Raw genomic sequence first — 15,103 nt, forward strand, 5'->3', positions numbered from 1 at the left:
CATGGGTCAGGAAAGACTGCCATGATTGCAGCAGGCAGGATTTTCAACCAGGGTGGGAAGAGAGCACACTTCAAATTTAAGGGCGGGGAGACGTGCCAGTTCCTAAAGACCAAATTGACCAATACTCAGTGTCGTTTCTTACAAGGCTGGTCTCTTTCAGATGCCCCTTCCTTCAGCCTGGCCTGCTTGAGACAGCTGGTTTAATTGCAGAAAAATAATATCACCGTCGTCATCATCATCATAAGTACACAAATGTAAAAGAATAAAGTGCGATGTGAATGGTTTTTCTCAGGCTGGGCAGAGATGGTGTGTGTGTGTCCGTGTGTGTGTGTGTGTGTCTCTCGATTGTTTAAAATGAGACTGCATGTTCTGAAGTGTCAACTAGAGGCCTACAGTGGTTCAAGAAAACGCAAAGCGTTGGCACAAGATGAAGAAGCCACACGGGGAACAGATGAGCGAGACAAGACGTGGCAACGGACTGGCGGGAAAATGAAATTATATTACAAAAAGAAAAAAGAAAAACAACGGGTGGCGCAAAAAAAGTGGTTACAAACTCCTCACAGATGCTAAAAGTATCAAATGGGACGACATCCCCCCTACAGTTACCAGCAACGTGGACACTACTCGCTACCTTGGTTTTGCCTCAGTGCGTCGCACCGAGATCTTAGACAACAACACAGAGCTTTTTTTCCCCCTCCCCCCCACGCCAAGAGGGTTCTGGGCCTGCACCGGCAAAATGGGGGCGGCAGAGTGTCTGGAGTCAGCCCCGTCCCGATTTCCCTGCGCGGTGAGGCCGGCCGTCAGCAGCGGCGGCGCCTTCGACGGGCTTAGTTTTTCAAAATGGCGTCGTAGACCTGGTAGACGTATTGGGAGACTTCGGGAGCTCGGCATTTCAGAGAGAGCTGTGGGAGAAAAGGAGGCATGAGAAGAAGGGAAGGGGGCTGGTTTATTTGAAGGCACCTGGGAGGTGTGGGGGGGGGGAGGCATAAAGTTGCTGAGACAGGTTTCAAAGGCCTTCGTTTTCCTCCCTCCTCATTCCCCAAACTGAGGTTTACAAATTATTGCTGACTCGAGCAAGACCCTGTCAGCCCATAACACTTCTGCCCCAAGACCTGCGGGCGGCTGGGCCATGCTGATGGTGTTACTATCAGTATGCAAAACCCTAAACAACTTGGGACCAGTTTGCCTGCAAGATCGCCTTGCCACTCGACAGCTTCTATCTGCGGAACTGGCACTGTTACAGGGACACATCATATTCGTTCCGCAGTTGTACAAAATGAAATTTTCGGCACCGCAGCACCTAAACTTTGGAACTCTTGACCGACTGGCACCAGCCAGGCGTCTTCGCTGTTCAATTCTCGGCACCTGCTGAAAACATTTCTGTTGAGAAATGCCTCCCCAGACATGCCAAATGTTGATTTTTTTTTAGTTTAGAACAGGTCTCAATTTTCTTAAATGATCTGAATTGTTCTTTTTAATTGCTTTCACCGATTTTTCTTTTTGTAAACCGCATTGAGGTCTTCTACAATGAACAAATAAATCTGAAGGCAGAAATTTATTGTGCCTTTTCTTTCCCCAGACACAGGGCTGGTCCCACCATTAGGCTGCCTTGGGCGGCAGATGAGAAAGGGAGGACAGTGAGGCTCTGGAGGCCGCACCAGCGTTTGATGCATGTTCTCCCCAATACTCCCAGGCCAGCCCTGCCAGTGGGGATCTTACCGTGTAGTTGGGGTTCCCTGGCTGAATGCGCAGCTCAGCCAAGATCCAAATGCCATTGGTGAGCTTCAGGGATTGGTACAGCATGTCCTGTCCTTCCACGTTCCTCTTGGCGATGGTGTAGACGTTGTTGTTCTGGAGCTTGCTGGAAACGGTGTCTGGGCGGAAGGGCAAACAAGGAAGAAAAACCTCATTAGATCACACAAAGGATCCAAGCCAGTAATGTGCTTCACCAGGGTGGGGGTGCCACTGTGAATACAAGGGCTAAACTGGCCCCTGACCTCGTCCAGCAGACTCATCTTCTGTGCATTGCTCCTGACACACTCTCCAGAGGCCGGATGTGTGGATGAGTGGGTGTGCACAGAGGAGAGACATAAAGAGCTCACCCCCAGAAACATTCGAGTGCTGTTCAGTTGCAGTGCCGTCGAGAAACATCCGCACACCGTTAACTAGCCTCACTTCCCCAGAGCTCTGCTTAACGTGCAACTCTCTCATTAACTGCCAGGAAACTCCACATTTCGCGACACAGCATCCTCCCCACAAAATGCTGGCTATGCACGCCTTCTCAGCACGGGAGCTGGGCTTTCCCAGGTGGAAGGCACAGCCGGGTGGGCCAGATCAATGCCTCACACCCAGCTAGACTCTGGAATGGCTGGTTGCAGGGGGTCACACAAGGTTCACTCACTCATCTCACACACACCATGTTCACAATCTGATGGGCTTCCCTGTCTTTGGTCGCTGTGGAAACAGAGACACAACACAAGTGCCTATCCCTTCCCAGGGCTAAAGCCCCCTTCCCTCCATACAACTTTATCCAGGGAAATGACACCCGCACAGCCCACCTAAAAATGCAGCTGCAAAACAGCTGGTGACACAGCAAGTTGCAATCATGGGGCTTTGGGAGCAGGGTGGGAAACTCGCCAAGCCCACCTCATCCTACCTTGTGAGGGGATTAGCGCCTTGCAAAAGCCAACTCCCCAAATCTAAACCAGAATCCTCAGTTTATAGGATGGTGGTTTGGCAAACACTTCCAATTTTGCAAAAAAAAACCCACCCCTTACTTTGCAACCAACACACACACACACACACACACACACACACTCATGCAGACTACACTACTGAGACTTCTGAGTTTGGAGAGGCTGGAAGACAGCCTACTACAAAACAGTAAGAGTCGCTTCCAGTGCTCCACCGACTTTTCCCTCTGGCCCTGTACACTGCCACCACGCGGCCCCCGGAAGCCTGCAAATGAGAGAACCTGGACCTTGGGGGTCATCCACCTCTGCTCCAGTAGGAAGGAAAAGCCATTTTAAAGTTCGATATTTTTTTCTCTCCTGGCCAAACCAGAAACAAGAGAGGAGCTTCAAAAAAGAAACGGGTAGGGCGGTCAGGGTCATTTCTCTGCCCTGCTGCTTCACATCTTAATTCCTTTGCCGAGCAAGTGAAGTTTCCATTGACTGATCTCCACCCATTTAAATGGCTGAGCCTGCCAGCCTTCATAGCAACTGACCTTATGAGGTCACCAGAATTGTGAGTGAGAGGCACGGAAAGGCCTCAAAAAGGATTAGTTTTGGGATTAGTTTTTTTTCTTTTTTTAATCAAGACATGCATTTGAGCTTGCCCACTGTCTGAAATGGGCCAAACCGAGAAGGGCAGTTTGAAAAAAGCCAACCACCCCCCGTCCCCTAAAACACTGCAGTTGGTTCGGAGCCTGCGACGCTGGCTTTGCCTCGGCCGTATTTATCATTCCATCTCTTTTACTGATTTCTATGCTCCCTTTCACACAGATGGATCTCGGAATGGTGCAAAGCAACCATGACAAAACAAAATATTTTTTAAAACTATGGATGCTGGAAGAAAACCGCAAGCCAATGTCAGCTCTTCTGATGCCCAGGGTGCCAAAGAAAAATATTGTTTAGGCAGGTTCCAGGGAGGGTGATCCAAAATTGGGAGCGCCTGCAAGCTGCATGGGGCAGGTTCACATCCTGTCCAGCAACACCTAGCAGAGTCAGCAGCTCGAGTGAAGAACAGCCTGCAGGATCAGGCCAATGGTCCATCTAGCCCAGCATCCTGTTCTCACAGGGGCCAAGCAGATGCCCCAAAGGGAATCTCGCAAGCAGGACATGAGCGCAAGAGCATCTTCCCCTCCGGCAGTTTCCAGAAGCATCCCTGCCTCTGACTGTGGAGCATTAGCCTTTGCGGCGAGTAGCCATTGAAAAATACTACGAAGGGCGTGCGCTGGGAGATTCGGAGTTCTTCCCTTTCATTCACAGGTAGCAATGCCAGCTCCCCCCGCCGCCCCAACCTCCGCTTCCCAGCACTGTCATGCCAAGGCTGATGTCAGCTTTGGAGGGAACGAGGAAGCGTTGCTAGGCAACGCTGCCCGGCAGTGCCTGACACACAAGGCAAAACGGCTTGGGCCCACGTGACCGGTGGCAGAGGGGCCCCGCTGTCTTCATAAGCAGGCACCTGCTCTGAGTGGTGCTGAGCCCTCGGAAAACAGGGCAGGGGACCAAAGAGTTGCCGATCTGACGCCGGCTCCGTTCTCCACTGCCCAAATCTGCGCAAACAGCATTAGAGATCCCTCAGGCTCTTTCGCGGGTCTAGAGTGAGGGGGGGGGGAGTACATGGCCTGGCAAACAGGAAGGTCCATTTGTTACAATGGATTTGTAAGCCGCTTCCCAGACACAGAGCCTGTCAAAGAAGCGTACGAGAAAGCCAATTCCTTAAAGCAACGGGTACCACAAGGCCATACCTTACCAATTCGAGAAAAGCAGTCCAGCCCACTATTTCAAACATGCAATTAATATTCTGTGACTGGCGCCATACTCACTTGGCACATTCAAAGCGCTATGATGCAACTTGAAACAGTCATGTCTTCCCCAGAAGAATTCTGGGAGCTGTAGTTTGTTAAGGATGCTGAGGGTTGTTAGGAGACCTCTGTTCCCCTCCTAGAGCTACAATTCTCAAAGTGACTGAATGATCAATACCTCCCCACAGGGAATTGTAGCTCTGGAAAGGGAATGGGTTTTCCTAACAGCCTTCAGCAGGGATGCGGGTAGCGCTGTGGGTTAAACCACAGAGCCTAGGACTTGCTGATCAGAAGGTCGCGGTTCGAATCCCCGCGACGGGGTGAGCTCCTGTTGCTCGGTCCCTGCTCCTGCCAACCTAGCAGTTTGAAAGCACGTCAAAGTGCAAGTAGATAAATAGGTACTGCTCTGATGGGAAGGTAAATGGCGTTTCCGTGCGCTGCTCTGGTTTGCCAGAAGCGGCTTAGTCCTGCTGGCCACCTGACCCGGAAGCTGTATGCCGGCTCCCTTGGCCAGTAAAGCGAGATGAGCGCCGCAACCCCAGAGTCAGCCACGACTGGACCTAATGGTCAGGGGTCCCTTTACCTTTTAACAGCCTTCAGCACTCTTAACAAAAACTACAGCTCCCAGAAGTCTTAGGGGGAAGCCTTGACTGCTTCTCCTCCACAAATCTGTCCAATCCTCTTTTAAAGCCACCCAAGTGGGTGGCCATCACGGCCTCCTGTGGGAAGGAGTTCCAGAGTTTAACTCTGCGCTCCGTGAAGAAGTCCTTTCTTTTCTCTGTCCTGAGTTCTAGCGTTAGGAAAGGGGGGGGGGGAGAGAACTATTCTCTGTCCACTTTTTCCATGCTGGGCATAACATTACAAACTGCTATTGTGCCACCTCTTCCTTCTCTAAACCAGGCATGTCCAACAGGTAGGTTGTGATCTACCGGTGGATCACTGGACGTCTGTGGTAGATCAGTGGTAGATCACTAGCTCCCCCAAAGAAGCTGAACAACTGTGGCTCCCCTAGAAAAAGCTCAACACTTTACCTCCTCCCTGAAAAAACTCAACAACTTTAACCCGAACCCCCGAAAAAGCGGATAGATCACTGCCAGTTTTTAACTCTGTGAGTAGATCGCAATCTCTTGGGAGTTGGACACCCCTGCTCTAAACCAAAAGGTACCATACACTGCTCCTTGATAATTTTGCCTCCCTTTCTCTTCCTCAACTCCACCAGATCCTTTTTCTCGAGGGGTGGTGACCGGCCTCCCACTTCTCCCCACTGTGCCTCTCTGTGCTCCCTCCAGGCATGGAGCCATGAATGGCCCTTGCCGGATCATGAGCGGGTGCTGATACCCTTCTCAAAGGAGGGCGTTCTGAAGCTTCCAAGAGAACACAATGTGGGAGGGGGAATGAAAACCCCCTCCCCGCCTGCTTCCATCCTCCGCTCTTTCGCAAGCAACGACAGGGCTTTAAATAGAGCCTCTTGCCCGCCCCGCTTGCCGCTCAGTGAAGTTACTTTGACATGTGGAAAACGAAACCCCCGGCTGATAGCAGCACAAAGGAGGGCAGCGCTGCCACTGTTTACTTAATTGTAATGTGTATGGCTTTGCTGACATGTTTCAAGAGCTTAGTCATCCGCAGAGGGTGACCTTGTCGTTGCCGAAGGGGGTGGCACTCGCACGGGGCGGGAGGGGGCAGCCCAGGAACAAGGAAAAAACCAACAACTTGCTATTGATTGCTCGAAACAGCTCCAAAGGCAGGGAAATGTGTGTGTGTGTGTGTGTGTGTGTGTGTGTTGAGCATCCATTGACTTCAAGACCCCTCCCAGGCGCCTGCTATTGTGTGACCTTCCTACTTCGGAAACCGCAGGCTGCCTTTTGTTCTCCTGCGTGATGATAATTGCGCCTTGGAACACTCTTTATTATTCTCTATTTTTTATTAAAAAAAAAATAAGTCAAGGGAAGTGGTTGGGAGGCAGCAGCTGTCAGGAGGAGGGCGTCGACGGAAGCACAAGAATGGGAAAGAGAGGAAAAACCCCAATCCACGGAAAAAGAACATTTTGCCTTCATTATAAGGCAACTGAAGCGATTTAGAAAACTAGCTAACTAACAGGATCTTAATTTTCTTCCTAGGAATGCAAATGGAATAATCTGTGGCACAAATTTTGCCAAGCTGGAAATCTTAGCATGGGTGTGTGATGCATATATACAAAGCTAGATAGATTTTTGTGTGCTTGTGTATACTCTCATCCACATTTATATACCGCCTTCACTGTAATCCCTCGTATTATGCAGGGGTTCGGTTCCAAGGGTTACATGTATACGTGAAAATCGCATATAGCCTAAGCCTTGGAGCTGCCTTGTGGCTAGCTGGTGAGTGGGAAGAAATCTCACACGAGAATCCCTAGCCTCGCAGAGCTGGAGCACCAAGCAGGCCTTGCCTAGCTAGCAAAGCCGAGCTTTAAAAAGCTCCTTTAGCACCAGATCTGCTTGGGGTTGCCCTGCCTGAAAACAGCTTTAAGCTCCAGGCCTTGCTTGTTGGGCAAGGCCTGCTCACCTAGTGCAAACAGAGCTTTTCAGCTGTCTTGCTTGGGACTTGAGCAAAAGAGCAGCGACTTTTGGAGTGTGGACCGCTCTGATCCTGCTTTGGTAGCACGGTCAGTAAACTTTCCGTGCTTCAAAGCTCTCCGCAGCCACCTCCCCAGATCAGGGAGAAGGGAGACCCTGCCTGCCTCTCCCCCACACCCCAGAAAACCGTGGCAGAGAGATGAGGCATCTCTGAGATGAAGCTGTCGCTGGGGAAGCAGTAGCATGCAAGAGAATCTGCCACTCTCCCTCTGCTTGTGGAGAGCCTGAAAAGTGGGTCATGCCTGATAAACATGATTTTGGTTTCTTCTTATCAGTTCTGGCTGGCTTCCCCTATCTCGGAAGCTAATGCCTTGCCCCCGTAGCAATTACAGAGGACGGCTTCCCGGCCTGCTCCTCCTCTCCGCTTACTCTGTGCTTTGAGATCAGGCTGCTGAGCTCGCTGGAGACGGCAGTATCTCCAACAAGGGGAAGAGGCAAAGATCGGTGGAGGGCCGTGTTCTTTGCGTGGTTCATTCCCCGGTGCATATCCAAGTAGGGCTGGGAATAACTCTTCCCTGAAGCCCTGGGGAGCAGGTGACAGTCAATGCAGACAATTGAGTGCAGACTCCATAAAAGGCAGATTAGGGAAGGGATGTAGGTCATGCAGAAAATTCCAGGCCATCTGTGGCTTCTCTGGTTAGGTTAGGAGAGACCCGCGCCTGAAACCTTGGAAAGCTGCTGCCAGTCAGTGTAGACAATACAGAACTAAATGAACCAAGGGTCTGACTCTGTATAAGATTGCTTCCCATATTCCTAGTTAAACTAGACCTTTGTTCCAAACCATGAAGGATGGAATCCTGCTTTATTTTTAGAATGAGGACAAGGTTAAGGAACAGGCCATACTTTCTATGCAGAAGGTCCCGGGTTCAATCTTGGGCGTCTCCAAATAGGGTTGGGGAAAGACTCGTGTCTGAAACTTTGGAGAGCTGCTGCCAGTGAAGACAATACTGAGATGGATGGACCAATGGTCTGACTCGATATACAGTCGCGTTCAATGTGTGCACAACCACGCATACACATCAACCCTGGAAGTGACCCAAAACGTCACAAAAAGGGATGGCACAGGGCATCTGCAGGCTTTAGAAATGGTGTTTCAGATATACGCAATCTCCCTTAGACGCGTGGTGCCTTGGAACATAACCACTGCATAAATGGGGGGGTGTCCCTGTAATACATCTTCCTATGTTCCTAAGACCTGCCAGCGGTGGCAAAGGGACTGGCTAAGGGAGGCCAGAGTGACTGAGGAGAACCTTCCCTAAAAGGAGGGACATCTTGTGGAGGAGCCCACAATGGGAAGCATCATAGAGGGGGAGACAGGGGAGGGGTTGAGACTGTTCTAGATAGACTGTGCCTGCCACAGGAGGCTCCCTGCCATCACCATTCTCCAAACACCCATCTGCATGTAGTCAACCCCCCCCCCCCACCGTCAACACGGGAGGGAGACAATCAGCCGACTTAGCAAAACCCCAAGGTTGTGAAACCATTTTTTTAAAACCCTTTAATGAAGCATAAGAACATCAGAAGAGGCTGCTGGATCAGGCCAAGGGCCCATCTGGTCCAGCATTCTGTTGTCATGGTGGCCAAAGAGATGCCCCCATGGGAAGCCCATAGTTGTATAAAATTCAATCGTAGGTAACGCTTGAGAATTTGTAGAATTGTTGGAAGGGACCATGAGGGTCATCTAGTCCAACCGCTGCAACGCAGGAATCTTCTGCTCGAGGGGGGGCTTGCCCACAACTGTGAGATTAAGCATCTCATACCTGACCACTGAGCTATCCTTTGTAGCTCTGGGAGGCGAATGGGAGTCTCCTAACAACTCTTCACACCCTTAACAAACTACAGCTCCCAGAATCCTCGGGGGGGGGGAGCCATGGCTGTTTAAAGTAGTACTATAGTGCATTTAGGGGACACGGGTGGCGCTGTGGGTTAAACCACTGAGCCTAGGACTTGCCGATCAGAAGGTTGGCGGTTCAAATCCCCGCGATGGGGTGAGCTCCTGTTGCTCGGTCCCTACTCCTGCCAACCTAGCAGTTCGAAAGCACGTCAAAGTGCAAGTAGATAAATAGGTATCACTCTGGCAGGAAGGTAAACGGCGTTTCCGTGCGCTTCTCTGGTTCGCCAGAGGCGGCTTAGTCATGCTGGCCACATGATCCGGAAGCTGTACACCGGCTCCCTCGGCCAATAAAGCGAGATGAGCGCCGCAATCCCAGAGTCGGCCACAACTGGACCTAATGTTCAGGGGTCTCTTTACCTTTATAGTGCATTGAATCAAAACTTAACAAAGATCCCCACATGCAGGACTGTTTATTTAAAAAAAATATCACTCACCAGCATTCAGGTGGCACTCTTTAATCTGGAACTGGAGCTCGTTTTCATTTGGAATGTCTTTCCATGTGGCGAGGAAAACTTGGCGCTCTGTTAGTGGGTGGGAGAGGAAAAACGCAAGAGTCGTTCGAGACATCTTTACATCTCTCCATCCAGACTAGTTTTTCCCCCAGTCATTGGGCCATATTTCAGGCAGCGCAGTTTCTGAAACCCAACACCCGGAGGGAAAGATGCAAGAAGCAGATGAAAAGCACCCTTAATCTAGACTACCATAATGTGGGGCTACCATTGAATCATAGAATCTTAGAGTTGGAAGGGACCCAAGGGTCATCTAGTCCAACCCGCAGCAATTCAGGAATCTCAGCTGAAGACTGCTCTGAAGCTACAGTTGCTGCAGAACGCTGCCGCCAGGGCACTAAGTCACACATCAATCCAGAGTCGTGCTGTTTTCTTTCGCTCTTAATTTAAAAATCCTTAATGGTGCACAAATCACACTGTCAAACACCAACAGAGTAAATTAAAACTATAAAACCATTTTCTAAAACAGCAGCAATCCTATAGATGGTTCTATGATCAAATTTCCCCCGAGTCCTACCCGGCAATAACCTCAAGAAAGCATGAGAGAACAGGTGTGCCTTTTTACACCCAATGATACTGGAGTAAAGATTATGACTGACAAGCCTCCAGTGGCAGAGAGTGCCACAGGGAAGGTGCAACAACCAAGAAGGTCCTTGACTATATCACCACCCTCAGGCCCTACCTTGCAGGAGGCACCCCAAGAAGGCTCCCCTCCAAGGATGTCAATGACTGAGCTGCCCATAACTGGAAAATGTGTTTTGCCAAGTGTTTAGGCCCTGAGCCATTTAAGGCTTTGGAAGAAAATGACAACACCTTAAAACGGACTTGGACATGACTAGGCAGCCAATGCAGATCACGATAAAGAGGCATAATCTGACTCTGAAATGGTGTGTAACTCAGCAACCAGGTGGCATCATTCTGCACCTACTGCAGATTGCAAACAGTCTTCAAGGGCTGCTCCATGGCAGTAATCCAGGCACGAGGTTATTATAGCTATTATCTCCACTGGCTGCTAATGCATTTCTGGCACAGATTCAATTTTTTGATAGTAGATGTTGATGATGATGATGATGCTGATGATAATAACAGCAGCAGCAGCAATAATAATCATGATGATGATTATGATGGTGATTCAATTTCTTACCCACCCCTTCATTAGAAGGTCTCAGAGTGGGTTATAGCAATTCAAAAATAAAATATTAAGAACAGTTTGAAACAAAATACAGTTACAAGAACAGGGTGTGTCCTAAATCTCTCAAGTGTCACTGGGGTGTGTCTTCCAAACATTAGTCATTTGAGTTTATACTGATGTTTATGATGATATAGTATCCTGTGCTGCTTTTTAAAAAAACGTGAAATCGCATTGTATTTCTTTGTGATATGCTTAGGATACCGCAAACCGCTTAGTGATTGCTTTAAAGTATGAAGCAGACTATAAAGTGTCAATAAATAAATGTCTTCCGTCACATCCTTTTTGGCCTTGAAGGGCATCCTTCCTCTTTACCCGTCCCATCTTTCCTCTGCCACTCTTGTTCCCAGATGTATCTGGATCTGGTGGAAGCAGAAGAGACTGGCCCCCTTCCTTGACATCTCACTTTCCCCTCCGCCTGAGGTCAAGCGACAGAAGAGGCCCCACTTACCCATTTTGCCATCCTCGACGAAAAGCACGTTGAGGGGAATAAGGCAGCTGAAGTAGAAGACATCAATGTTGTTCTTGACAGCCACCTGCCAGGAAGAGGAAGAAGAAAGAGGGAGAAAGTGATTGGCAACCCACTTCTCCAATTAAGGGTCACCAGGGGGCGGGGGGAAGAGATGGGGTTTCCTAGAAAAAAAACCTGAAGGTGGTCTAGGAAATGAGAATTCCCCTCATTTTTAGCACTGAGGAATCCCTTTGGTCTTAACGCTGCACCCCCTTTTCCAGTGCTTTTTTCCTGGGGAGACGCAGGGGTACACATGCCCCTAAACATTTTGTTAATCCGAGTTTGGCCTCATTGAGGTGCAGTATTTCAATATGAGTAGGAAAATGAGAGTACCCATAAACATTTTTAAGGAAAAAAGCACTGCTCTTTTCACTTAATGTGTCTCTGCACCCTCCACTAAATAAATCCTAAACAATCATAGGGTCGTAGAATAGGAAGGGACTCCAGAGGTCATCCAAACCAACCCGCTGAAATGCAGGAATCACAGCTGAAGCATCCCTGACAGATGACCATCCAGCCTCTGTTTAAAAACCTCAAGTGAAGGAGAGCAGTTCAGTTGGGCTTTCTGTTTCCATGGAAAAGGAAATAGCTGGGTGACAAGAGCACCTGCTTGGCATGCAGAAGGGACCGGTCACCAGTGAGTAGTGAGCAGTACTGAACTAAGTAGCAGGCCAGGTGTCTAACTCAATACAGTGGTACCTCGGGTTACATACACTTCAGGTTACAGACTCCGCTAACCCAGAAATAGTACCTCGGGTTAAGAACTTTGCTTCAGGATGAGAACAGAAATCGTGCTCTGGTGGCACGGCAGCAGCAGGAGGCCCCGTTAGCTAAAGCGGTGCTTCAGGTTAAGAACAGTTTCAGGTTAAGAATGGACCTCCGAAATGAATTAAGTACTTAACCCGAGGTACCACTGTACAAGGAAGCTTTCCTGTGTAGCTGCCCTTGGTGCCCGTAGTCAAAGCAATCCTGCCCACCCTCCAGACTCCCTGCCTGGGGGAGGGCAGTGTTGAAGTTCAATTATTGTTTGTGGCCAATGGCCATTACAATATAAACACAGAGACAAGCAGAGCAGTGGGAAACAATGAATAAACTCAACTCTGATGGAGTTACCTATTTGCCTTCCCTGATACGGAAGCAGAAACAAGAAGTCTCATTGGAAAACCGTCCGTAGGCAAAGCCCTGGTATGGGGATATGTTGCCACTGGAAAGTTTTTGCATGGATCCAACATGGCGGGAGCCGATTGGCAACAATTAACTCCGTGGGGATATTGCCTTTGAGTTATCGGAGTTCCGACAAGTAAGAAAGGGGACTGGAGGGATCCTTAAAAGCACTGCCCAATAAGCCTGCGTGACATCCCTGACAAAATACATGTGAAACATCTTCTAGTCCAATTTGAAAAACTGGGTTCCAGCCATGGCTGGTTTCTGCCAGGGGCACACAGCAACTGGCCGGTGTTTTGCTTTGAACCATTTCATCCTAAAGTACATAAACGCTCTATCCAAGCGGCTGCATGCTATGTTTGTGGATCGATTCTGCTCTGCAGCGAGGCATGGCCAAACCCAAGTGCATCACAGATATGCCACTGTCTGAGGTTGGGGCTCTCTGGCAACTGCAGCAACAGCTGTAGCCATCAGGGGCCCCAGCTGTCCACTCTTCCCCCTCCCCCAAGACAGCCTGCTATTTTGCTCGATGCCGACGGCTCTCAGTAGACGGAAGCGAGATGCCAGTGAAGGAAAGGCGAGCTTCAGTGGCTACCGTGAGTGTCAGGAACACCAGCCATTAGGGAATATAGCTGTGTATACGTTGGGGGGAGATCTGCATCTGAGTGTGGCTGGTGATCACAACCTCTTGCAATCCCCTTACGGTTTCTCTTTCTCAGTGGAGACTAACTGTCCCCCCTCTCTAGGGTGAGGAATAGGTTTTATCCCCATTATGGGAGTGTCTCCAAACCAACAGGGAGCTGCCCTCTATTAGAGCATTTTTACTCCACGCATCAGCCAAAAAGGTTCCCCGAGCAGCTTGCATACAGTCCTTTAAAGCAAGACAGTGTCTGCCCATGGCTAATGGCAGGGGATGATGGGAGATGAAAGCCCAGCAACATCCAGGGCAGCCTTTCTCAACCTGTGGGTCCCCAGATGTTGTTGGACTACAACTCCTATCATCCCTGAGCTCTGGCCTTGATGAGAGTTGTAGTCCAAAAACAGCTGGAGACCCAAGTTTGGGAAACCCTGCTCTAATCAACTCCCCATTATCCCTCCTTCTGCCAGCTCTCTACTGCCAACTATGCACTGGGTGGAATACTGTGATGCCCTCTATGTTGGGGCTACTCTTGGTTGGTCCAGGGCAGGGGTCTGCAACCCGCGGCTCCGGAGCCGCATGTGGCTCTTTTACACCTTTGCTGCGGCTCCGGGGCTGATACTAGCGAGGGGAGGAGGCGCATTGTGCGCCCCGACACTCCCCACTGTGGCGGGCCCTGTACTGGCTGTGACGTGGCATGGGGGCGGTGCGTGCGTTAGTCAAAGTTAGGACACTTTGCTTGCAGGATTTGCTCTGGCTGCCAATCTGTTACCAGGCCATGCTCAAGGTGTTGGTACTAGCATATAAGGCCTTATACAGCTCAGAACCAGGTTAGTTGAGCCTCATCCAGGAGCTTCCAGAAATCTTGGAAGCAGTATCTCTGAGCAGGACCTTCAGTGTGGCTGCCCCTGCTTTGTGGAACAGCATCCCCATTAAGATACAACAGGCGCCCACTCTGTACTTTCCAGAAATATTTGAAGCCATTTTGGTTCCGAAAGGCTTTCCCAGCTGGTTAAAGGCGTCTTTGCTACAAGTCCCCACTTGTTGACATGTTAGTCTTGTTTTAAAAGCGTTGATTGTTTTAAAACTGTCTTTCCTCATGTGTAAATCACCTTGAGGTGTCAGTTTAGAAGGTGATTAATAGATTTTACCATAATAAAAATAAATCGCCTCCCCTCCTGGAGTTTCTCTCTTGGCCCCAAAAACTAGCTCTGGGATTTTGGAATGCTGAATTTCTGCACCAAGTAAAACTGACACGTGCTACTGCCACCCTTTAGAGGAGTGGCGCCAGCCAGAAAGCAGAACGCTCTTGTGAGCTGCACTTGTGTTTTAAGAGCGTGCCAAGTGCCAGGTGGCTCAAGAAGCAGCTAAGCATGTCGAGCGAAGAAAATGTTCCAAATTCGAACTTCCACCGACAAACGTCAATACAACAGGCACAAGCTGAGTCAGAAGGGTGGCCTGCCTCCCTGGAAAGAGCTCTCGAGAAAAGATCTGGGTCCCAAAGGCCGTTCTCTGAAACAGGGACATAAATTGAGCAACAGGGCGTAAGAGCGTAAATAGAGATAGGCCAGTTACCCATCTAGTCCAGCATCCTGTTCCCCAGACTGACCAAGCAGATGCCCTAAAGGGAAACCAGCAAGCAGGGTCTCAATACAAGAGCCCTCTCTCCTTCTGAAACTGGTATTCAGAAGTGTCACTGCCTCCAGCCGTGGAGGCAGAGCATAGCCATCCAGGCTAGTAGCCTGGCTGATAGCCTTCTCCTCCATGAATTTGTCCCAACCTTTTTTCATCGAACTGTAGATTTGGAAGGGACCCCAAGGGTCATCTAGTCCAACTCCCTGCAATGCAGGAATCTCAGCTAAAACAGACCAGAGCCAGGGTGTTTTCAGCTGTGGGCCCGATCTGGTGGAACACTCTGTCACAAGAGACTAGGGCCCTGCGGGACTTGACATCTTTCCGCAGGGCCTGCAAGACGGAGCTGTTCCGCCAAGCCTTTGGCCAAGACACAGTCTGACCCCCTCTCTCCTTCTGTAATCCTCATAGAACTCTAACCCACTGG

The 15,103-nt window shown here is 49.8% G+C and overlaps 1 protein-coding gene across 2 annotated transcripts in view; it reads right to left on the reverse strand.

The window, feature by feature from the left end:
- Positions 1-479: 479 nt before the first annotated feature.
- The window catches only part of AP2B1 (adaptor related protein complex 2 subunit beta 1), a 58,831-nt gene continuing 44,207 nt past the window's right edge, over positions 480-15,103 (reverse strand). For both annotated transcript variants that reach the window (XM_081890290.1, XM_081890289.1), the window contains 4 exons: positions 11,184-11,268; positions 9,469-9,555; positions 1,720-1,874; positions 480-902 (listed from right to left, as the gene is read on the reverse strand). In XM_081890290.1, coding sequence (XP_081746416.1) covers positions 828-902; positions 1,720-1,874; positions 9,469-9,555; positions 11,184-11,268 — 402 coding nt within the window. In that variant the 3' untranslated portion in view covers positions 480-827. The remainder of the gene's footprint in view (positions 903-1,719; positions 1,875-9,468; positions 9,556-11,183; positions 11,269-15,103) is intronic.

Source organism: Podarcis melisellensis, assembly GCF_964234715.1.
Source record: "Podarcis melisellensis genome assembly, chromosome: 15".
NCBI lineage: Eukaryota > Metazoa > Chordata > Lepidosauria > Squamata > Lacertidae > Podarcis > Podarcis melisellensis.